Source organism: Taudactylus pleione, unplaced genomic scaffold, assembly GCF_031769625.1.
Source record: "Taudactylus pleione unplaced genomic scaffold, aTauple2 ptg000041l, whole genome shotgun sequence".
Taxonomy (NCBI): domain Eukaryota; kingdom Metazoa; phylum Chordata; class Amphibia; order Anura; family Myobatrachidae; genus Taudactylus; species Taudactylus pleione.
The window spans coordinates 33,489,789-33,516,561 of record NW_028284443.1 but is presented as its reverse complement, the minus strand read 5'-3'; the positions used below and the strand labels follow the sequence as shown (position 1 = coordinate 33,516,561).

Sequence of the window (26,773 nt, the reverse complement as noted above, 5' to 3'; positions counted from 1 at the left end):
AATCTAACTAAGAAAGAAAGACAGGCGGTAAAAAACTTGAGAGGACAAAACTATTGTTATAAAAACCTGTGACAAGGGTGGAGCTGTGGCAATCCTGGATAAACAATATTACATTAAGGAGTTAGAAGATCAATTAAAAAAAAGATGATACTTATCAGAAACTGAAAACCGATCCAACAATGAAGATTAAAAACAATAAGTTTCTGGAGAAAGGGACCACCAATAAAAAAAGAGTTTGAGTATTTAAATATTGTGAATCCTAAAACACCAGGAATATATACGTTACCTAAGGTACATAAAAACCCTACAGCCCCCCCAGGGAGACCGATCATTTCAGGTACAGGAAGTTTGATCACAAATCTGTCTGAGATGATTGATTTTCACCTTCAGCCGACAGTACAAAAATGTAAATCCTATTTGAGGGATACCCTCGATACTATTAAAAAAATAAAAGGTGTGGAGGTCTTTGAGAATATGCATTTAGTAACGGCTGACGTAACATCGCTCTATACATGTATTAACCATGAAGATGGAATAGAAGCCATAAAATGGCATTTGGAACAAACAGACATGCCAGCAGATAAGATTAATTTTATTTTAGAAGGTACTGAATTTATTTTAAAAAAACTATTATTTTTTCTTTGAGGATGATTATCTTCAATGTGTCGGAATGGCCATGAGTACCAAGTTTGCACCCGCCTATGCCAACCTATTTATGTCCTGTTGGGAGCATGATGTGGTGTGGGGGGTGGATGCAGACTTGGTATCATGGTTTAGGTTTATTGATGACATCATGTTTATATGGAAGGGCACAGACATAGATCTAGAATTATTTTGTGAATCACTGAATCAGAACAATAGGAATATTCACCTGACTTTTGACATCAGCAGAACACAGGTGAATTTTTTAGATTTGACTGTGTATGTGAAAAATAAAATCATACACACAAAGGATTATATTAAACCTACTGATTCAAACAGTTATATACCCCAAACCAGCAATCACCATCCAAACTGGTTGAAAGGTATACCTAGAGGCCAGTTTTTACAACTACAGAGAAATTGTAGTGAAGATGTTCATCTGAAAACACAAGTATCTGCGATAAGTAATAGATTTCTCAAAAAGGGTTATGATCCAGATTTAGTGGAAGAAGTGGGAGAAGAGGTACTATCAATGGACCGAGATAATGTACTCAATAAGAATACAAACCAACGTCAACATAAAAATATTTGAGTGGGCATTCATTACAGGCTTTAACTGTGAGCACAGAAATATAGAGATAATTTTTAAGAAACATTGAGGAATCCTATTGAAGGATCCGGTTTTAAAAAATACAATTCCACCGAACCCAATATTAATTTATAGAAAAGCCCCGAATTTAAAAGACATGTTCTTTTTATTAAGAAGCACATTACCATCTACAAATTGCAATCCCATCCGTACAAAAGGGTTTCACAGATGTGGACTTTGTGTAGCATGTAAAACCATCCCATCATCAATCACTAAAACCACAAATTTCACGGTAAAAGGAAAGGAGTATAATATAAATGAGTTTATTACGTGCCATAAAACCAATGTAGTGTATTTAGTTGAGTGTAGATGCGGCCTAATACACATAGGACGAACATCAAGAGCTTTAAAGACTAGACTTGCCGAACACTTATGTAATATTAAGAAAGGCATGGAAACACACACTCTATCCAATCACTTTAAGACTACTCATAAAATGTTCAAATAAAGAACTAATTAGATTTATCGGCATTCAGAATATAAAATCTAATTGGAAGGATAGAGATTTAGAGGGTAATCTTGCTACAGCTGAAATGAAGGGGATTTTTAACCTCGATACTTTAACACCAGGGGCTTAAACGCTGATTTTGAGCTGAAATGGTTTTTACAGTAGACTTCTTTCATATTTTATTTGTATTGATTTTATTTTTATGTATTTATTAATATGCATGGGTGTATTTATTGGGATCACTTTTGCTTATTTTTAAAGTATTTGCTGATTTATGTATTTATGTTTAACCATCTGCGGGTTCAAGTCCTACCATTATAATGTATCCAGGGAGTTTGGGAGGAACTCACTAAAAAGTGGCACCTCGATTTAAAGATACACATTTCCTGTTTGCGTTCCATTGAGATGGAACGCGATCCCGGAAGTGTCAATATTTGAGACACTTCCGGTGAATAATTACTATATGAGGGCATCCTTGCGAGTCACCTACGTTCCATGACTGTGGAACGTAACCATGGAAATACCAGGGCGTGACGCACTTCCGGTGAAGCCGTGCGGGTCATCTGCGGTCCAACAATATGTAGTGTGATCGCGGGAGTCCTGGTATGTGATGCACCTCTGGTGAGGTATACACCACCGCACTGGATCTATTTGTGGGTTATGTACCATAACCACTGTTCCCAGGGTTGGCGCATTAAGCCCACATTAATAAGTTATTTTTAATTATAGTACATGTTTTTATTATGAATTAAGGGGATTGACATCACATCCGGTTGGATCATGTGACCGGATCATGTGATCGGTAGAATGTAGATTGATCCCTGTATAAAAAGACAGGTAGGATGCACCTCTCATTTACACCTTGATAAAGATCATAGTTCGGAACGCGTTGGTTAAGAGAGGACTCTTTGCATCATCAGTAAGGAGATTTTGGGGGTGGTGAAAGATCGCACTACCAGTAAGGTACTTAGGTACATTTTGTTTTGGAGACTGTTCCGGATGGCTCTATATACAGTGTACCATAATGATTGGTACCTGTACCTGGATATTGTGAAAATTCTTCTTCCCCCAATTTTTTGGATTGTGTGCATATATTTGTTTTTTGATGTCTTCTGTGTATTTGAATAAATACTGAAAATTACCTGCTGGTTTATTTTGGAGACATAACAAGGAATTTTTGGATACAAAGAAACCTTGATGTGCTTTATGCCGTGTTTATCCAAGTGAGTTGGGTGCGTGTTCCAGTATTGGAAAAAGATACCTTTATGTATTTTTCCCTACCATTGTTAATGTGAGTAGGGTGCGTTCGACCCTTTTATCTGGTCGTATTTTAAGATATTACATTGTGCCTAAATATAAGGAAAAGATAACTTTCTAGGATTTAGACCTATCTATTTACATGTGAGTGTGGTACGTCACCTTTCTACATAGAGAGAGCTAATAAGGATAAAATCATTTCCCATGAAATCTTTGTTTATATGAAAACATCTATGAACTTTGCAGACTATTCTACACAGATGGTTTCTTCTTTTGTCTCTTCTTTTGTTTTGTATATATGCATTGCCTGAGGAGGAATCATCCCAAGAGAGTGACAAGCCTAATAGGACTTATGAGTATATTTTATTTTATAAGTGCTTTTAAGAACACTACCTACTTTGTGTGTTGAACTTCTTGTGCCATCCTGACTGCTGATGTATGCCACCAACTTTCTAATTGTATCTTGAGGATGCCCCTGTAAGAGGTAGTTCCAGAATTATGATTGGGAGAGCAGACTCATTTCTTGACCAGTGGTCATGAAACTGCAGACCCAAGGTAAGCACCCCCAAACAGATAAACTGGCACCTGTAGTGACCAGGGTCCTATACCAAACTGAGAACTGGCACTTCCATGTCAGATTTGGTTTGTGAAGCCACCAGGGGTGCAACTGGCATGTCTAAAAAGAAATCCTCAACAACAGTTTGTCCAGTCTCAGCTCTAGTCTGGACCAACAAAGTAAAATTTGGTGTTGAAGACCTCTGGAGTGGAATCTTGCAAACGAAGTGGCCTCAAAAGAGGCCACTATCTTCCCCAAAAATGTCATGCACACCAGGATTGACATTCGCAGTGCATGCAGCAACACTGCCACAGAGCTGCCACTTTTTCCTCTGAAAGGAACAAGTGGTGGCCAATAGCATTCCTAAAAAGACCATACTGGGACATTAGCAGCTGGGACTTTGGGAAAGTTATGATCCAGCCGTGCTCCAAAGCTTCTATTACAACCTGCAAAAGAAGGTTGAGCTGTGCATTGTACCATGCCTGGATCAGTACGTAATCCATGGAAGGTAGAACGGTAATGCTCTGTGTCACCGCAGTCAAGCGACCATGGCTGCTATAATTTTGGTAAATACCCTTGGAGCAGTAGCAGTCCCAAAGGGTAAGGCTTGAAACTAGTAATGCAGAGGAACCATTGTAATCCTGAGAAGCTTGTGATCCCCTGCCCAGATTGGCACATGTAAATAAGCTTCCTTAATGTTCAATAATGCTAGGAATTCTCTGCCTGGCGCTGAAGCAATGACGGAGCGCAGAGATTCCATTTTCAACATGTTTACAAATAAATGATGGTTCAACCCTTTGAAATTGAGCGCTAGGTGAAAAGAGCTGTCTATTTTTTTAACCAGAAAAAGGTTGGAGAAGAACTCAAACTGTTCTTGCCCCTCTGGCACTGGAACACTGACTACCGATATCAACAGTGCTAGGACTGCCTGTTGCCGAGCCACTCTTCTGACCGGATCTTTCATCAGAGGAGTAGAAAATATATGTGCAGTCGGGGACCTGCAAGATTTAAAATGTATCCTTGGAACACAACACCTGTGACTCAAAAATCCAAAGTTGATCTAAACCAGTGGTCCGGAACTAGCCTGTGGAGTGTCACGGTGAAGACTTATTTTCTGGTTTGATTCCCGAACATCTAGTTGCCATGGCCATGTGGCCCCGGATATTTCCTCTTTTCTAGGTCCCAGGCTGTACCATGAAGGAAAATAAGACTTTCCAGGGAAATTAAAGGGCCTTAACCTAGGAGTTTTAGCCCTAGGAGGTAATACCAGAAGGTAGGAACTCCTATAGACTGGGAAATTAAGTTATCAAATTCTGAACCAAACATTACTTAAACACAATGTTTCTTAGAGCGCGTTGCCACAGAAGAATCAACCAATTTGTCTATAGCATTAAAACTGAATAGAGTCCCTTCTCAAAGTTAAGGCCTCCACCCGGTTCTACCATATTACCCTGATCCACAGAGATAGGTGACCTGGGAGCTACCAATGGCTGAACACAGGGTATAGTGGAAACACTGTCTGCAATTTACCTGATGAGTTAAATCTGAAATGGACTGAGCCCTAACAGGCATCTCCTCTAAAGTCGGCAAACCCTCAGACGTGCGCTGAGTAACTTGTCTTGTGTGTCACACAAAGGATCTTTGCTTCCACCTGGAATTTTGTTAGAACATATTGAACATACATAGCACAAAGCCTGAGCATTCCCTTGCTTCAATTTGGGTTGATTGTTGCAATTCATACACAGAAAATAGTTATAATGTCTGCCTAATACTCCAAAGAGATAGTGCAGTATTAAAAAATATACCTTAACAATTAAGGCAGAAACCTGCACCCCCTGTCTGCAACAAAAGTTATAACAAAACAATTTAAGAGAAAAGAAAAACACCCTACTGGCAAGAAAATATTAGCAGAACCAAATCAGCCTTCTTAGCCAAAGATAACCCCAAAACAACCTGCAGCTAAACCTACTCTACCAGTGATCGCAGATACGCGCTATAGCATGTATTTTACCCGGTAAAATAGCAGACTGACCCCTTTGGCACCTACGGCAGCTGCATTACAGGGACTGACGGGACGATGGCCCCTGCACCCGGAGAGAACACATCCTCTGGTAAGTGTGCTGATTTCTGGTGCTCCGGGCCGGCTCAAGGCAGAGCAAGAATGCTATAGTGCACGCTGTCCAGCCGCTGGGACCTGCACCGAGCCTCCAGGGGTGTTTGTGGGGCCCACTTCTGTGTGCAACGGGGGATAGGAGTTGCCCGACGGTTGCCGGGCAGCTGTCCATACTTGTCGGCCCGGCAGCATGGTATGAATTCCTAATGATCTATACACCCTAAATGTCACTATTTAGCGTTATAAGTCGCACAAGAAATAATCACTTTCCAGACTTTGATTGTGGTTCCAAAGCACAAAAAGATATTATTCACCAAAAAGCATATAGTTACACGCTGTGATCTAAATACAATTAGCGCAAATAATTATACATTCACTAGGCTCTGGATCCAGATTTCCCGACATCAACTATGAAACCTCCGTCAGCAGAAAAGACAGATGGCTAACTACCAAATCCAGGGTGCTTGCATTTAAACCCTTGCAGAGATAGGCAATTCAATAGAACAAGTTGGCATAATCCCATTGGTTCTTCCTCCTGGTTCTTCTGTTAAGGTGCAGTTCATAGGTCAATTTGTATTGTAATAGTTCAGCCTCCAACAGTCCTTTGTGTCCGTTTTCCCGCCAAAGAACAAGTCTAGACTGGCTAATAACATTACATTAACAGAGTACATTTCAATGCCTATCTCTCTATGATCCATAATTTCCAGACGCATGTTGTGATTTCCTTGCCGATGGAACCGGAAATCTGCAAATAAACAGTGGTTCAGAATGGCACCAAACACGGTCTGTTTATCATGTACTAAACACTAGATATCAAAATACCTGCATTTCTCAATATAATTAATAATGAACATAACCTTGAATATTAACCTTAATGCTAGGGAACCTTTTTATGTAAGTATGCAATGTGTCAGTGCGGGGATTTTAAGAAAAGACGCTAGTTAGCGTTGTGCGTCTACGTGTTTGTGGAGTACACCATGGTACGTGCTTTACAGGATTGTTCATATTATATGTAATAATAAATGTACGTATTAGTATAATGAGGACTTTTAACCTGGGGCAGTTGCGGACTAATAATCATAACAGCACGGGGTATCGTACAGTCGCTGCTATGCGTCATGTATATTATATGTATAATTTAATGTGCGCATGGGGTATGGTGGGACTTTAAATAATATGCGGTAGCAATGTAATCGCACGATGCTAATAATAGCACCGCCGTATGTACTGATATTATGAGACTCACTAAAATGGCGCTGGACGGCCATTCGCAAAATTGCGTCTTGTTGCCATTCACAAAACGGCGTCGTGCAAATTTTAATTCGAACAGATTCTGTCTCAGCCAATTATCCAGCTACGACAGTCCACCCTTTGATAGCCAACAACATGCTATCACACTCTGATTTTAAAAATGTAATTTAGGCTTACATTATGACATATTATATAATGTTATTTAATGTTATATTATGGGATGGCACAAGGTGGTTCTTAAACCATCAATAATGTGTCTCTGGGAGGGACATAAAACTACCCTTATACGCACACCGCGGATCATGGGAAAGATGTGGGGATGCACCTAACCTATAAAGGAAGTCTTGAAGGGGATAGGGACTTACATTATTTATGATGTTTAAAATAACATTTAATAATACATTTCATGCATGGCTAAAAATTATACATCATCTGATGGTACACTCTAGTTCAGGGTTGTAATGCAGTCCTTCATTTACCTCAGTATTCATATTGTTACTGCTAACCACCATCATAATTTAATTCCTTCGATTTACCTTATCTTTACACTTTCCATATTTCAACACAGTAGGAACAAATTTGACACATAAGCCAATTACTATGATGTCAACCAATATGAGGAGAGGATCAGGAGCTAACCTATACTAGCAATCATTTCCTGGACCCACTCTGCTAGACCGGAGAACCATTTAACTGGGTTCAACCAAGAAACCCATTCCTCTACTTCAGTCACTGAAGCATTTATCGTTCTTCCAAAATTCCCATTTTAACTGCAGAATTTCTTCAATCTTCCGGTCTATCACCTCCTTGGGGTCACTAGTATCGTTTGTGATGTAGGTGCAACACTTTACACCAAATTGGGTGGCCAAGGTTACACAATACCCTCCAGTGACAGCTGTTAAATAATTTAACACTAGCCTGTGTTGCACAAGTTCTTTCTTATAAGCTTACAACTCCCTACCTGTATACCTAAACGTGTCATCATACATATTGGTGATACCTATTAATTTAGCAAGATCTTGAATATATCTGAAATTTAGAGTACCCCCGAGCGATCCTGGTGGGATCCAATGCTACCAAAACTTGAAAGCCAGTTGTTTCACTAATCAATTGCGTGGCTTTATGTACATCACCAGGTATCATATTTCTTTTGTCTCTGTGTTCATACTGTGTGTGAAGATATGGTGATGGTGTGTTTTTATGAATACCAAGCATTTCACCATGTGTAAGAGTCATAACCTCTGGAACTACTCTTCCCAGGTAACACAAACCTTCAGAACTCGGAGAGCCACTTATATGCTTTTCTACCACATATGAAATATACATCATCAGGAGAACATAAGGAATAGTAAACATCATTATCGTCACACACATTTCTCTCGCCAGTGATCCTATTTCAGGTTCTCCCATTTGACTCATGCAAGTTTCTGGTTGCAATATTTTGGCACAATATCCTTCTGGTACCCTATCAACCATTTCCTTGGTGGAACTTAGTGTATATTTATACCGGAAGTATCTCCCACCTAGTCTAATTGTGCGTAGAAGTTCAAGATTTATAGGCTCATAATCAGCTCTTAGTGAGAAGGTCATCGTCTGGTTATTCCCTGTCACCTCCCAACTTCCTGGTTTATTGAAGTTGGTGAGGTTCATACATAAAAGTGATCTATCTACTTGGTACTTGTGGAGTTTAAAATGAGGTGGTTTGGACTTAAGAAACACCCAACAGTCAGTTTGGTTTAAAATTTTGCCCACCATGGTATGATAATCCTCTAAAGGATACCCACCCCAATACTGGTTATACCTAGGTTGGCACCGTTGGATGCAATTCTCATCAATTTGGGACCCACAAAACTCACACATACAATAATCCTCAGACGATAGACCTTCACACTGTCTCCGTGTTTCCAAAATAACAGATCTCTTAACAATTACTGTACTGGGTTTGGTCAGATACTGCCCTTGTGACTGTATTGCTCCTTCTTCCAACTCCACTCCATTGATATCATCATCAGCTCCCCTCTCCGTCCTCTGTCACAGAAACCAGAGATCCCGAAACAACCCAGGATAATGAGAACTCTGGGAGAAAACACAAAGATAACCACAGTAGACCACTCCGTTGCTGAAAACAATGATCTACAAATTTCTTTTAACTCAGGTATCTCACTGTAACCTTTAACCCTCCCAGAACAGACTCGCAATTGACAGGTCTACGTTATCTGCCTCGATTCCGCCTTGTCTCTCCACCGGTTGGTTGACCTTCTTACAGTGAGTGGAATGGACCCAGGTATCTCTCTCTGCCACTTTCAAGGAAGTTGTACTTGTCAGCAACACCTGATATGGACCTTCCCACCGATCTGTCAAACAACCTGAACGCAAGAAATTTCTGATCATAACAAATTCTCCAGGTTCAACATCATGAGTTTGTTTCAGGCATATCATGTGACAACAATTTCAGTTTCTGCTGTTGCTGCTTTAACTGTTTACTCATTGTTATAAGATACCTTACAGTAACCTCGTTGTTACTTTTCAAATCTTCCTGCGCATCAAATGAGGTTGTCTTCCAAATGGTATTTCAAAGGGGGACAGATTGAGAGAGGGTCTAGGAGTTGTCCTGATACTGTGGAGGACAAGTGGTAGTGCTTCTGGCCACCTCAGTCCAGTTTCTGCCATGATCTTTCTTAATTTATTTTTAATAGTACCATTCATCCTCTCCACCTTGGCACTGGCTTGTGGTCGGTAGGGGGTGTGAAGTCGGCTATTAATACCCATCAACTTACACATGTTCTGGAAGACATCACCTGTGAAATCAGTACCCCTATCACTTTAAATAATTCTAGGGATACCGTATCTGCATACAAACTCTTGAACTATTTTCTTAGCAGTAAACGTAGCAGTATTAGTGGCAGCTGGGTATGCCTCAACCCAATTAGAAAACACATCAGTGCACACTAATACATACTTGAGATTCCTGCAGGGTGCTAACTGGATGAAATCAATTTGTATTACCTGAAAAGATCCGTCGGTCGGGGGAATGTGGGATGGCTCGGTAGGGATTGTGTTCCCAATGTTTTTCCTCAAGCAGGTCAAACAGGACATTGCTCTCTTTTCCGCTTGGGAAGAAAAACCTGGTGCACACCAGCATGCTCTCACCAATTTGCACATACCTTGTTTTCCCAAGTGAGTCAGACCGTGCGCTGCCTCAGCCAGGCTTGGGTAGTACGCCTTGGGAGCCACTGGCTTACCTTGTCCATCTCTCCAGAGTCCAGAGGACTCTTGCCCACATCCCTTGGACCTCCGGACTGCCTTTTCCTGAATGGAACACAAATTTTGCAACTCAATTAATTTCTGCATATCAATCGTTTGAAACATCATTTGGTTAATTGGCATGTACACTTTTAACCCTGCTGACCATTTGGCAGCTTCGTCTGCCCTGTTATTGCCCAGTGACACCGGATTGTCCTCACATGTATGGGCTTTACACTTAATTATGACCACTGCCTTAGGCAATTGGATCACTGTCAGTAGTCCTTTCATATGTCTGGAATGTGCGACTGGTGTGCCTGCTGCAGTCATAAAATTTCTCAGACGCCATAGAGCACCAAAATCATGTATTACCCCGAAGGCATACCTAGAATCAGTGTAGCTATTAGCAGATTTGCCTTTTGCTAATTCACAGCTCTTCTTAGTGCCACCAGCTCCGCCACTTGGGCCGAGTGAGGTGGACCAAGTGGTTCGGCTTCTATGATGTCTTCGTCATTTACAACAGCATAACCTGTACATAACTCTCCTGTATCAGTTTGTCTATGACAACTCCCATCCATGTAAAATGTCACATTTACATTTTTCTAAAGGTGTATCCTGTATGTCAGGTCTTGCAGTAAAGGTCTGATTCAGATACAACATACAATCATGTGTATCAACATACCTGCAGAACTCACCTTCCGCCAGCGACTCACCTCTCTCCACCCTTTGTGCATCCTGGGTCACATATGGTAAATACGTTGCTGGATTTCACATACTGCACCGCTTAATGGTGATGTTTGCTGTTGCTATTAGGGCTAGTTCCCATTTCGTGAAACTTGCTGAGGAGACATGTCTGGTTTGGGCAGAATTTAGCAAAGCAGATACAGCATGGGGTGTATAGACAATCATATCATGGCCTAATACTACGTCCTCACTCTTACTGACCAATAGAGCAGTTGCTGCTACACTTCTTAAACACATTGGGAGTGATCTTGCTTCAGTGTCCAATTGTGCACTGTAGTATGCTACGGGCCTACTGGCATCACCATGTTCTTGTGTGAGGACACCTGCTGCGCAACCGTCGGCTTCTGTACAATATAACCCAAAAGGTTTTTCATAATCAGGTATTCCCAATGCAGGTGCTCTTGTCAGACTATCCTTAAGATTAAGGAAAGCCTGCTCTGTTTCCTCTGTGTGTGTGACACGATCAGGCTTTGAGGTAGAGACTATGGCCCTGATTCAGACCCACTCGCGAGCGGCTGTCCGCTCGCAAGTGGGTCGATGTTCTGCACTGAGCATGCGCACGACGGAGGGAGCTCCGTCGTGCGCATGCGCCAGATGCGACGAGCGAAGGAAAGTGCTTCGCTCGTTGTGTCTGATCAAAGGGGGCGTGCTGTCGATGTTGATTGACAGCATGCCCCCTTTGGTGGGCGTGCCGGGGGCATGCCTCCCTGACGGGGGCGTTCCCACGGGAACGCCTCCCGTCAGAAGCCGGCCCACTGACATCACTAGTGATGTCAGTGGGAGTGATTTTGGCTCTGATAGAGCCAAAATCACTCCGGAGCTTGCGGTTGAAGACCTCAACCGCAGGCTCCGGCTCGCAGTTTCGATGGTCGCGATGGTCAAGACCATCGCGGCCATCAAAATGCACGCTCGTATAGCCTGTGGGTGGTGACCCACAGCTATACGAGCGTCCAGGAGGACGCTCCATTTTCATGGAGGTCGGCCCTCATTCAGAGCGTGCGCTCTGCTCAGAGCGTACGGCTCTGAATGAGGGCCCATGTCCTGTAATGGCAAGGCCGAAATAGAAAAACCTGGGATCCACATTCTGCAGTATCCACACATTCCCAAGAAGGTACGGATTTGCTGTTGGTTACGTGGCACTGTCATGTTCTGTATGGCCTGGATTCTGTCGGTGGTCAGATGTCGTAATCCCTGGGTTAGGCAATGTCCCAAATATTTAACCCTGGACTGGCATGGCTGTAATTTGTCCTTAGCAACCTTGTGTCCTGTCTGTGAGAGACGAAGCAACAGTAGTTTAGTATCATTTAAACATGACATAAACGAATCAGAACACATTAATAAATCATCTACATGTATTAATATAGATCCATTGGCAGGTTGAAAAGATTGTAAACAGACGTGTAAGGCCTGGGAGAAGATACTGGGGCTGTCTATGAAGCCCTGGGGAAATTGTGTCCATGTGTATTGTAACCCCTGTATGTAAATGCAAATAGGTACTGACAGTCAGGGTGAAGGAGGACAGAGATGAAAGCAGAACAGAGGTCAATTACAGTAAAATGGGTTGCATTTGGTGGGATCTGTATGAGGATGACAGCTGGATTCGGCACTACGGGGAATTGGCTCTCCACTACCTTATTAACCCCTCTAAGGTCCTGTACCAGCCTATAACCCCTCCCACCACTCTTCTTCATGGGAAAGATGGGACTGTTGGCTACACTCACTGTACGGACCAAAATTCCCTGTTGTAATAACCGCTCAATTATGGGATAAACCCCAAGCTCTACCTCCTGTTTTAATGGGTACTGGGGAATTTTTGGAGCTTGCCTACCACTTTTTAGATTTACCATTACGGTAGCTACGTTTGCCATCAATCCAGTGTCCTGTCCATCTTTGGTCCAGAGGGACCCCGGTATCTGAGATTACATTTGTTCTACTTGAGATGGATTTTTATCTGAAACAGTAGAGTGAAACATTAACCTTTGGGGAGTGCCCAGTATATCCATCACCTCATGCGCAACTCTCTCTGGGATATCTAGAAATATACCATCAGGGGTACAATAAATGACACATCCCATTTTACATAACAAATCCCTTCCCAGTAGGTTAGTAGGGGCCGCTGCTCCAGGAGAAAGGAATGCCTGGTATGCAATGGACAGATAGTAACCTCTGCAGATTTGGTTAAAGGATAATGTTGCATTTTACCCGTTACACCCATTGCTGGTACTGTTTCGCTGGTCATCTGTAAATTAGATAGATTTTATCACTGATCTGGTCGTCCCTGTGTCAGAAAAGAATGTTTAGTACCAGCTACATCAATTAACATTACAGGTTCTTCTCTAACATCCCCAGTTAACCTAACTGACTGTAGACTACAAGTGTGACCTGACCCCTAGAGCTTACTATCTTCTTCCAGCAAAGCGTTCACTGCTGTGACATGAGCAGGTGATGGCTGGAATTGTCCCTTCTGTTGTGGGTGCCACTTCTGTAGGTATGTCAGTGTTCCCTGGTTTGGGGTTTCCAATTTCTTAGCCTTACAGAACTTCCTTATATGGCCCTCCTGTTTACACCTATAACACCTTCGTAGCTGACGTGTTGTGAAAGGTTGTTGTTGTGTGGGTTGGGGAATGAGGAAAGATTGTGGTTGTGTACAGGGATAAGGGTTTGGAGGTTGTATGGCAAGAGTATATTGTGGCTGAGTGTGGTAAGAGTGCTGCGGTGTTATTTGCATTCCTTCCAGAGCTTGGATACTAACAGCCATTAGTTTCTCGCTCTGCATTTCTCTCTTCTTAAAGATGTTTTTATCATGTTCAATTGTAGATTCCCTGAGTGTCTACTGTAACTACCCTCCACCCAGGACGTGAGGTCTGAACCCTGGCTTTTAGAGTGTCCTTAAGACCATTCATAAGCACTGTGATTGTCATTTCCCTGTGATGGGTGTTGTCTTTTATGTCCTCTATACCTGTGTATTGGGTAATAGTCTGCAGCACTCTGGTAAAATAATCTGCTGCAGACTCACTCTCTTTCTGTTTAATCGTGAAGATTTTACTCCAGTTAACAATTAATGGGAAAAATGCAGATAAATTGGGTGACAATGTGGGTTATATTTTCCTGATTACCTGTGTCAGTTACTGGACTATCTCCATCCAATGCACAAACCGTGATAAACTTTGTCACGTCGGTATTGTGTAGAAGACATGCCCGTAATACCACTCGCCAATCTTTATTGGTTAGCTCATGAGCATTACCTAAATCCTTTACAAGTCTCTGGCACTTTGCTAATTCTTTCCTAGGGTCGGGGAAATCTGTCATTATAGAATGAAGTTCTGCTCTCGCCCATGGACAATGCATCGCTACATCCCTTGTGGCTACTACACCATGCACGTCCGGATTCCCATTGGGAACAGTTATTGTCTGGACGGGATGGATGCCTGCCATAAAGCTACTTGGCCTGGTTACCTAATTGAGGGTTCAGCCTACTGCTACTAAGTATGGTATTAGTAATCTCCGCTACTGTTGAAGCGGGTGTTAGTACTTCCTGTACTGGTGGGGCTATCTCGTTTCTGGTACTAGCGGGGCAGCTACCTGTGCTTGCTGTGGTGGTACATTTAACATTGGAGCAACATGGGAAAGAGCGGACATCACAACAGGTTCATCTTCTGCATCATAAACATGTTCCTTATGGTTACTTAGAAGATGGTACAAATTACTTGCTACATTTTTATGAGATTATAGATCGACTGAACCTACACCCCCATCCGCATAGGGCGGTGGTGGTGCACATGAACTACTGACATTACCTTTCGCAACGCTACCTTGCTGTGCGTGCTACTTTGCGGCACGCACGCAATGCTATTTGCGTGTGCGCTCCCTTGCATCGTGCACGAGACGCTAGTTTGCATCGCGTGCACACCGCTAAGCCACATATCCCCCTCGTGCTGCCACAACTTCAAGCAATCGTTTAACTTCACCCTTTTCTTCAGAGACTTCACTAAACATATACTGTCTCTGAGATTGTTCAGAACCTCCGAATCAAAACTACCAATTTTAGGAATAGGTGTTCTACTTTTCTTGGTAATTTTGACCCATATGTCGCAATACGCTGTAGCGTACGCACCATACTTTTTAAACATAACATACCTGGCCGATCCTAACGGCCCTTCCATCTGCATCGCATCATTGACCATTACTAGAGATTGCCCTGCACCCATCTGGGAAAACGCTTATCAATTTCTAGAGAAATTCGATTAGTGAACGACTTTCAACGAGCTTCGTTCACTCACTTCCTCCCGTTATACACAGCAAACCCGCCTGGCATTACAGTTGGCCTGCACAACGAGGAGCAGACTAACCACCTATTGTAAATTATTCTACTTGCGGACGTATTAAACCAAGCTTCAGCCGCTCGCTCCTTCCAGCTATACCTCACTTCACCGCTACGTTATGATCCGTGTGTATACACGAGGATTAAAGTAACCACCTAGCGAATTATTTTACTTGTGATAAATTTAACTCCAAGCTTCACCACTAGCTTCCTACTTCGAGTTTACTCTCACTGGTAGCATCTAGAAGTTCCAATAACTCCTAATCTTGCCAGCAGTTTCACTCCCACGACACCCACTTCACAATCACAGTTTATATAACTATGCGGTCTGCTCGCATTGCCTGCGGAACCTAATTGATCAATGGACTTTGCGATTAATGGGTGTTCAGACCAAGAAACCCCTTAGTTTCTCGATAACCTAAACCACAATGTACCTGCTTTGTACACTGGCCCAGTAGTTTGTACTGCCCCGTCAGGCACCTACCGAGTTTACACTGAGGTTTAACAGACAGTAACCTCCACTTACACTTAGGCTTAACAGACAGTAGCCTCTACTCTGCAATCACACATTTCAATTATACACTCCTTTTCTGCGCAGAAAATAAAAACCTTTTTCCCTTTTTATGGCAGTATAATTCAGAGGTTTTAACAAGCAATCACGCTATATATACAATGACCGTTGAACACGTGGCAGCAATACAGGAAATATGCGTACACTATTGTGCGACTTCCCCTTTTAACACTAACCTTTATCAACGAAGGAAAACAAACTTTTTCCTTCCTTGTCCCTGGATTCTAGTCAGTGCTTCTTGAACTCAACACAATAACTGATAGCGGTCTCTCAGCAACAAAGTGGTAGCAGGTTTTCGAAGGCTTGTGTTACCGTGTGAAATGGTAGCGTGATCTCACTCTACAAGCCCCCAACTATGAATTCCTAATGATCTATACACCCTAAATGTCGCTATTTAGCATTATAAGTCGCACAAGAAATAATCACTTTCCAGACTTTGATTGTGGTTCCAAAGCACAAAAAGCTATTATTCACCAAAAAGCATATAGTTACACGCTGTGATCTAAATACAATTAGCGCAAACAATTATACAATCACCAGGTACAGTCGAATACATACGCATGCGCTCTGGATCCAGATTTCCCGCATCAACTATGAAATCTCCATCAGCAAAAAAGAAAGATGACTAACTACCAGATCCAGGGTGCTTGCATTTAAAACCTTGCAGAGATCGGCAATACAATAGAACAAGTTGGCATAATCCCAGTCCTTTGTGTCCGTTTTCCTGCCAAAGAACAAGTCTAGACTGGATAATAACATTACATTAACAGAGTACATTTCAATGCCTATCTCTCTATGATCCATAATTCCCAGACGCATGTTGCGATTTCCTTGCCGATGGAACTGGAAATCTGCAAATAAACAGTAGTTCAGAATGGCACCAAACACGGTCTGTTTATCATGTAATCATGTAACACTAGATATCAAAATACCTGCATTTCACAATATAATTAATAATGAATATAACCTTGAATATTAACCTTAATGCTAGGGAACCTTTTTATGTAAGTATGCAATGTGTCAGTGCAGGGATTTTAAGAAAAGACGCTAGTTAGCATTGTGCATCTACGTGTTTGTGGAGTACACCATGGTATGTGCTTTGCAGGATTGTTCATATTATGCGTGTTGTGTTCACAGCGCAACTGTGCATATTGTATATTATATGTATAATTTAATGTGCGCATGGGGTATGGTGGGACCTTAAATAATATGCGGTAGCAATGTAATCGCACGATGCTACTAATAGCATCGCCGTATGTACTGATATTGTGAGATTCGCTAAAATGGCGCTGGGCGGCCATTCGCAAAATGGCGTCTTGTTGCCATTCGCAAAGTGGCGTCGTGCAGATTTTAATTTTAACAGATTCTGTTTCAGCCAATTATCCGGCTTCGACAATGGAGTGATATTTGTGACAGGCAGCCTAGCAGACTAGCTGCCTGTCACTACAGTGCGGCAGTCTTGCGGAGCTCAGTGAGGTGAGCAGGGAAGTCCCGAGATTGCCCACCACACCAATGTACTGACTGAGTTCCCCGCAGCCAGCGCACTGTAATGACAGGCCCTGATGATATATTCTGCTGCCCACACTAATTTTTTTTTTTTTATGTATATGTATTATTACAAGCCCCCAAGTGTGCCTCTGCCCCAGCCCCCCATGTGTGCCTCTGCCCCCCAGTCCCTCCCCATGTGTGCCTCTACCTCCCCTCCCCAGTGTGTGCTTCTGACCCCCCTCCCCATGTGTGCCTCTGACCCCCCAGCCTTTGTGAGCATCTGCCCGCTTCCGCGTCTCTGTGTGCCTCTGATTGGGGAGCACTACTTGTTTCATTTTTACTGGCCCCACATATTCTGATGTAATCCTGCATCTTTGTAGCCTGGCAGAACTGGACTTTTCCAGGTGACTCAAAGGCAGCCTGATCCTGGCGTGACCCAGAGATGGTGATGCTGTGACATGACGTCATGTAGCTGCATGCCACCTCCCGCTACAGTAACACAGCAGAGCAGGCTGCAGTGCAATGAATTTGAATCAATGTGTTTCATTTTTTTTCCCCGTGGGGGCCAATGTGTTTGTATTTTTTCCTGTATGGGGCCAATGTGTTTGTATTTTTTATCCTATCAGGGCCATAGTTTGTGTTTTTCTTCAAGTGTTTGTTTTTTTTCCTACCAAGGCCAATGTCATCTGCTACATGCTTCATGGGATGTAGCTGCTAAATTGTTAGATTTACAGATCACCTTAATTTAGATGGGACCCAGAAAAGGTCAGGTAGGACCCCAATTTTGTAAACCAAGGGGTCCTTGGGACCCACATTTTTTTTGGCTCAGCGTGATCACTGCTCTTCCCTTCAGCCTCAAACAGGCATGAGGTGGTGGCTTTTTATACAGATGTGTCCTCATACATCTAGTCTCTATACGCCACGCAACACGACTGATGTGAGTGAATCACCAAGTCCCGTGGTACTCTCCCAGTGTATGGTGCCTTTTTGTGGTGAAAATGCATCTAAGTCGCAATGTGATGCGACAGTGTTCTCCCCAGGCTGTTTTCTGTGGGCGCATCGCCCGGCAGAAACAGCCTGCCGCCCAACACTTTTCCCCGCTGACCCCCGCAGCAGTGGCGAGCGGGAGACCGGCCAGCAAGTAAAGGTAAGTGCTGGGGCCGGGATCGGGACCAGCCTGGGGGCATTGCACAAAGGGGCCAGCCTGGGGGCACTGCACAAAGGGGCCAGCCTGGGGGCACTGCACAAAGGGGCCAGCCTGGGGTCACTGCACAAAGGGGCCAGCCTGGGGGCACTGCATAAAAGGGCCAGCCTGGGGGCACTATTTAAGCCTGAGGGCACTGCATAAGGGACACTTTAAACCTGGGGGCACAGCATAAGGGGCCAGCCTGGGGGCACTACATAAGGGACCAGTCTGCGGCACTACATAGGGGCACTACTTCAGCCAGAGACATGTCGGGCTGGATTGGTCTGGAAGACCCCCACCCGACTACTTTTGGATGCCACCCGGCTGGAAAAAAATTCTGGGGAGAACACTGTGCGACTAGAATGCAAGGCAGACTGTGCTGATTAATTTGATGCGATGTGACACTTGTATATCTGTGTGCACCTGAGTTTGTATATGAACCACAATGGAACTTGGCATGAAAAAAGCTGCGGCCTATACATTGTAGCATTTCGTATACAGATTCAGAGACTCAAGCTGGGTACACACCTAACAGATATATCTGCAGATTGAATGATCTGCAGATATATCTGCAGATGAAGGTTGTTTATACACACTGAACCACCATCATCTGTCAACTGACCGTGGGTCCCGCTGGCCAGGGAGCGTGTCACACCCCCCCTCCCCGCGGCTTCCGCTGCAACTGTAGTGGGAGGCGGCTGGCCGCCCGTACACACAGCATGATGGACAGATAAATCTGCCATCGGCTGTGCAGCACAACTGACGTGATACATCTGTGAACTACGTAGTTCACAGACATAGCGCTGGTGCACACTCGCCGACGGGCACACGATATATTGGCTGATCAATTGTTCAGCCAATATATCCGCCAGTGTGTACCCAGCATACAGTAAGTCGCAAACAGATATACTGTACAAGTGTCACATATCAAATTAATCAGCAGTCTGCTCATGTGTTCTATTCGCATCGGATTGTGACTTAGATGCACTTTTGGAGCAAAAAAAGACACGGCACTACAGACACACTGGAGCCCTTTGGGCGGAATTGAATTGATTATTCCCCTCTTCGCACCCGACGGAGCTATTCTATTGTTGCTCCTGTCGGGTGCGATCAGCTGCTAGCGCTCAATTTCAGCTCGCAGCCCCAGAGGGGTGCGGGCTGAAATCGGCGAAAAGTGTCCTGTTTGGGTGCCCAAACGGCACTTTTCGCGATCGCGCCCAGCACTTTGGTCGGGGTTAGCCGTTTTACGCGGCTAAACCCGACCACCTTGGGTGCGATCAGCGTGAAACGCTGGCACAATTGAATAGCGGCCCGCGATCTCCTGTCACTTTAGACGGGAGATGCGGGCCGCAAAATCAATTGAATTCCGCCCTTTGAGTTTTGGGTCGAGAGAGGCTTTTCTAGCGTGACTGCAGCAAAGATGTATACGGACACATCTGTTTGTCCCTGCTGCCCCAATCAAGATGGCCGTCCTCATCTGCCATTTCCAATCACAGTTCACTGGAAATAATGAAAAAATAAATGCAGCATTTATTGGGGAAAGGGTCCAGAGGCCTCAATTACCACTCCAGTCCCCCAAAAGAGCTTCCTTTTCCTCTGCTCAGCATTAACCGGCAGTGAGCTTTAGCAGTATGCGGCGACCGCAGCAAGATGGCACCATCGATTACAGGAAGATACTGATGAAATGACTGCACCTGGAGGAGGCTCAGCTGGTCCCTAGCGTCCTCCCTTCACCGCCTGACCGGAATCCCACAGGGTCATACTCCGGTTGGCGCTTGTGCCCCCCTAACACGTCCAAATGTTCAACTCAGGTAGGCTGGAGCACTGCTGCTGAGCCACCCAGCGCGTCCAAATGAAGCTCCAGGGAGGCACCCTGCAGCCTGTGGAGCTGCCTGGTGCATCCTTAGTATTCTCCGGGCAGTGCTCCACTTCCTACAGATGGCTGCCTCATGCCGTAGGCGTGACATCATGATGACACAGGTTTTAGCCTTGTTCCATGACATCACAGGTTTAGCCCTGTTCCGGCCTTGGTTGTGAAAATATGAAAATATAAAATAAGGGTGGCTACTCCCCAGTACAGGAGTCTAAAATAGGTGCAATATTAGTGGAATTTTAGGCTCATAAGAGTCACATTCTAAAAGTCTTCTATATCCTTTCTAGTGCTAATTTAAGCAAACATTTGTGTTTTTTTGGAAGAGTAATATATGCTTTTGTGTTAAGTGATTTCTGTAACATTAATGGGATCGGATGACATGACCCAATCTTTTAATAATTATGAGGAAGCAAACACTTGTTTTGATATTTTTAGCTCAGGAGAAACATTGGAGTCCAAAATTGATTATTTATTTTAAAGACAATTTTATTGAAACGCCTTGATAACAAGTCGTACAAGATGACTTTGCACATATAGTAACATATTACAAAAAGAAAAAAAAAAAAAACATATACCAATTGCAGTAGCACAAATTCACAATGCGGGTGTAGATAATTATACACTCTATATGGCAAATAAATTAGTACTACAGTTTTGGCACCCAAAATTGATTAATTTTGTAAGAGGAGATTAATTAATAAGAGGAGAATATAATACTAATAGTAAAATAAATACATTGACTTGGACCCTGGAGGGAGGCAAAATAGTTTGTTGGCTTGTAGTTAATATAGAAAGTGCAATGGAAATAAAAGTAAACAGCCTTATGCCAACAAAAGGAAAAATATACAGTGTGATATTTTTCCATTGAAAGATTTGTTAGATTAGGGAATGAAGCGAGTTAGTTTGTAGCCTTTGACTACAGTGTTCTACCTTGGATAAACTTCACAGGCGCTCCACCTGACACTATACTGCTCCAGGGGTCTGACGGACAAAATCAGAGTAGCACTGCGCTTATGTGACAGGCACAGTAACAGAGATCGCGCACATGTGCTTGAGTCAGAGCGTTGTTTGGACTGTGGGATAGTTGTAGAGAGGATAGATGGAGAGTGCAGACGTGCACTGTGTCTCAGCGTGCTGCACCGTGCATTACTGGACACAAGTTTATCTGTATCTAGCCAGCCAGTATCTGTAAGAGTCTTTAAAAATTATTGAAATATTTCAATTTAAAATTGTTACTCTCTAGCTCAAATCAATATAAAGGATTTAAAAAGTTTTCATTATTGCAAAGTACAGTATTACACATCCCCACCCAGCTGGCAAAACTTTCTGGGGTGAATACTGGACTAATCTCATCCCCATGGGCATCAGTTAGTCTACCCTGCCCCAGATGAGTTTACAATCCATATTCCCTACCACATGAACACACCCACATACATTACAGTTCATTTTTCTCAGAAACCAAAATTAACTGACTATGTTTTTGGATTGTTGGAAAAAACCTGATGGAAACCCACGCAAACACTGGTTATAAATACAAACTCCACAAAGATAGGACCTTGGTGGGAATCAAATCCAAGACCTAAAGCTGGGTACACACGGCGATGTTTTGAACGATTTGCCTGATTCTGACAGATCACAATTTCAAATCGTTCAAATCGTGCAGTGTGTACCCACAATGTCCGGTGGTGCGCGCGCTCCTGTGGGCGCATAGTCAGGCAGCTACATGCAGCTCAACCCGACGATGTGGCTGAGGACCCCATGCAGCGGGATGTGACAGGGGCCAACATATCGGGCAGGCAGGCATCGGATCCTCTAATGTGTACCAGCATCCATGCTACTTTATTGTTCTAATTGGGAATAGGATAAAAATAATCTCTTAAAAAGCATTCATGGTCCTTAGCCACTCAAAGAAATCATTATGTGACCTTTCCTTTTTTACAGAAAACCTTTCAAATGAAGAAGAAAGGGGTGTAGTCCATTATGCAGACATTTACAAAGTTGACTTTCAATAAACTTAACCATGTTGACAGTGCTGTAATGTCAACAACGTATTTTTTTGTATTGTGACCTTGAAGATAAATTGACAGCTAGAGGGGCTATAATAGTGATTTTCAACATTTTCAACCCGAGGCACACTACACAAGATTATAAAATTGCAAAGGCATACTATCCGGCTATGCGGTGTGCATGACCAATAAAAAACAAACATTGGCTCCCACATAAAAATATACACACATATTGGCCTCCACAGGAATAGAACACACTACATTGGCATCCACAGGAATAAAACACACTACAATGGCCTCCACAGGAATAAAACACACTACATTGGCCTCCTCAGGAATAAAACACACTACATTGGCCTCCACAGGAATAAAACACACTACATTGGCCTCCACAGGAATAAAACACACTACATTGGCCTCCAAAGGAATAAAGCACACTACATTGGCCTCCACAGGAATAAAACACACTACAATGGCCTCCACAGGAATAAAGCACACAACATTGGCCTCCACAGGAATAAAGCACACAACATTGGCTTCCTCAGGAATAAAACACACTACATTGGCCTCCACAGGAATAGAACACACTACATTGGCCTCCACAGGAATAAAACACAGTACATTGGCTTCCTCAGGAATAGAACACACTACATTGGCTTCCTCAGGAATAAAACACACTACATTGGCCTCCTCAGGAATAAAAAATACTACTGTACTAGCCGCGGCACACTTGACAACCACTCGCGGCACACTAGTGTGCCACGGCACAGTGGTTGAAAAACGCTGTCATGGTAAATTTTATATGCAAGGAACATCCATTAAATATTTCTAAGAATAAAATTTTATGAACTTGGAAGTAGAATTTAGTACAAGCTTTGTTACAGACAAAACAAAAAGAAAGGACGGACATGAGCCCATACTGTATGTGTGTGATCAATGAGATTACAGTGAAGACTATGGTCCCAAGTGTGGGGGAAATAGGGACTGTCTGAGGAGTAGTGTGTTCTTTAGTAAAATGGAGATGACAGTTTTGAAGAAAAAAAAACAAAAAGCACTTTTTTTTAAAAGGAGGCCAATGTCAGCATGCTAGAGCATTACTTGATACTATGTAATGTATCTAAAGGATACACTGGGTAGACCAATGGTGGAGTTTTGAAGGGAGCTGGGTGTAGATGTGATATTTGGACGGTAGACAAATGATGCTTTATATATACAATTGGATGTCTTTTAATCAAATAAGACAATAAGAGTCTCGGGGGTATATTTACTAAGGCGTGGTTTGTCAAAGCCGTTGATTATGGTACACGATGTAGTCACTATTCCAGAAGTTGGTGCTCAGAATAACGGCTCCAAAATACAGACAACAATCGGAATCCCAGCGCCAGAATCCCAACGTTAAGTTTTAGGGGGGAGGATTAGGTTTAGGCTGCTGGTGGGGGGAGGGTTAGGCTGCAGGAAAGGTGGGATAGGTGGAGGGTCAGGGGTTAGGGTCAGGTGTCGTGATTCTGACTGTCAGGATGCTGCTGTTGGTATTCTGTCCACCGGCATCCCGTAGCCAACCCCATGGTACTTACCATGACGAAACATATTTAATGTTTATACAAACAGAAAAACTGTAGTACCTCACTTTAAAGTCACCCCTTCCACACATCTAGGGTAAAGCCCCATTTACCATGTCAAGTGAGCCAATGCAAATTACCTTACTTTTATTCTCTGCACACATTTTATACTATAAGATAATTTAAATATGCACATTTAATATTTAAAAGAAACAAGTTTTAGAATTACAATATAAGGGTTTGAAAATGTCAAAAATCTCCAAATTTTGCCACTTGTGAGCATACAAAAAGCTAAGAATTGCCGATCTCTGAGACAACTTACCTGCAGCAGTCAGTTATCTCTATCCTATATCCGGAGTGCACCATAACAAGTGGACAGTTATAAAAGAGCTTCCCTCCCAGCCAAGTGCTAATTTCATCCAGAAGACGCACTACATTTATGAACAATTCTGGTGAGATTGCTGAATTTTATACTTTGTTCCCATCTTGGAGTCTGAATTTGAATTTGGAGTCTCCTTTCCACATCTGCTCCAATTTGGATGCCTTTGGAGGTTACAAATAAGCCTATAGTGCTGCCTAAGATACAATACATTTAACTGGTATGCCTGCCCCTTGGGTGTTATAGGATGTCGACATTCATTTTCAGAATTCCTGCCCCCACTACTCACACTCCTCTCTTTATATATCACTTTTGGAGCTGTGATCATACATTAGCAGCACTGTTCTTTTATCTCTTATTTTGAACATTTAACAACTTTTATCCATACGGTCTCTACATCACACAGCTTCCACTCCAGTTTTCATCTCACTTATTACCTCGTCCATAGCCTTTCTTCAAACACCCCCTTATTCAGTGTCCACATATTCCTCTACTTTATCCATCCCTATCCTCCCCCTCTTGTCTCCTCCGCTTGCTGTTACCCTTTTTTATCTCATCAGTCTCCCTTCCAACCCTCTGCTTCTTTTCTCCGCCTTTCCTGTTCCTCCACTCTCATTCACCTCCCTTCCCTCATGGCCTTCTAACCCCATAACTAAGCCCCATTCCCTCCTGGTTCTGCCTGTCACCTCCAGGGCTGAAAAGACAAATTCTGGGCCTGGGTACAGCAACATCCTGGCTGCACCCATTTGTGGGTGGGTCTAGCATGTGAGATGCACCCACTCACAGGAGCATGTAATAGCACCCAGCAGCTGGGGCTAAAGTAGTCACTACTGTATCAGGATGGCGGGACAGTCTAATAATAGCTGCATTTTAAGCAGGATGTATTTAGATGCTAAAATGTAACAAAAATTAAAGTGATACAACTTTACTTTGTACATCTCTCAAGTAAATAACAAACAAAATCTATTTTTTGTCATAGAGATAGATGAATGAAGGACTTAACTTTGACATTACATCAGGTCATCTTAAACACACACATTCCGCAGCACATATCCTAACCCACTGCTCCATCCTCACTATCTACCCCTATCTGTGTCACCCCTGTCTGTCTGTCCCTCCCCTTTAGAAAGTAAGCTCTCACGAGCAGGGCCCTCGTCCCTCATGTGCTTCTCCTCCCCCTACTTATAGTATAATTTACTCCTAACTGCCCAATTGGCACCTAACACTTGGTTGCTGAGGCCCTACTGCTTGTGTTATGCAGCTATGTTTATAAACCATGTCCTTGTCCTGCATTGTTTTGTACTACTATTAACGATTTCACTTGTGTGCTCATTTATGTACTGTGTAAGGCGCTGTGGAACCTTTGTGGCGCTATATATATATATATGATAATAACAACAACTATATATTAATAGTCTTTGCTGCTATATAAATACATTTGCATAACTGTGATGATATAAATGTTTAAATGATTTTCAAGATTTCTTCCTGTTTGATCAAACTCAAAGAACATTATTTATCACTGAGCTTTATTTATAAATGAGCTTTGCACACTATATTGTCCCTTCCATTACAGAATCTTTTCAGCATCAATGGTAGGGTTAAGGAATCTAGTCTCATTAGAAGAAGATACCTGTTCTCAGAGATAAGCACTGAATTTATTTACAAAACATGCATTACTTTATTTGGTTCATCATTGGAGGACCCAACATATTTGATATACACAATCTATTGCAAATAAAAGTGGTTTACTTACCACGCCACTAATGGCAATCACCAGCATGGACGGACTTGAGGTCAAAAGCTAGGTAGGACAAATAAAAGTGTTAAGTGCTGTTGGATCTTTCTAGTAGACATTTTCTGTACTCTGGTGCTAACCACTTCACCAACTGTACTGCCCATGATGTCACCATAACAGTCATTTATATAATATTTTTTTGTTTACAATTCTATGGCCTATATAACTATGTATACATGTTAAATGCATTACTGGCCAAACCCAATCATACAGGCTGAGAGGAGGATGCTGGACAATGTACCATTTAAACAGTACCGATCTGCCCAAAAACCAAGAACAACAACAATACATAGACTCATTATGAGCAGGGGGAATAAACAGGTGCGGTGGGTAATTGTCTAATTTTAGAGAACAATTCCTTCAAAGGCTATCTGACATCCTTAATCACAATATATTAAAATAACCAAGAGGACTTGTATTAGGAGTACGGTATGTATTAATTAATCCGACCAGGTCTTCACAAGTGATAAATGGATATTTGAAGGCATATATCAGATTGAAGACCTCAGCATTTTGTAAGAAAGGACATATCTGATGATGTGTTCCAAATGTTGGTAAGAGCATGCGACAAAACAAAATAAGAATCCAATTTGCTGTATCATAAATTCAATCTAAAAGGCAATGTGAATTTAATTAGGCAACTAGGGATGTCAGGAAAACGTATACACCAACATGGCAAGGGCAGGGAA

At 42.7% G+C, this 26,773-nt stretch overlaps 1 protein-coding gene across 7 annotated transcripts in view; it reads right to left on the bottom strand.

Moving 5' to 3' along the window:
* Window positions 1-26,773, bottom strand: part of UBAC2 (UBA domain containing 2) — a 213,135-nt gene that overhangs the window by 47,925 nt on the left and 138,437 nt on the right. For all 7 annotated transcript variants that reach the window (XM_088456568.1, XM_088456554.1, XM_088456545.1 and 4 more), the window contains exon 7: window positions 26,043-26,090. In XM_088456568.1, coding sequence (XP_088312694.1) covers window positions 26,043-26,090 — 48 coding nt within the window. The remainder of the gene's footprint in view (window positions 1-26,042; window positions 26,091-26,773) is intronic.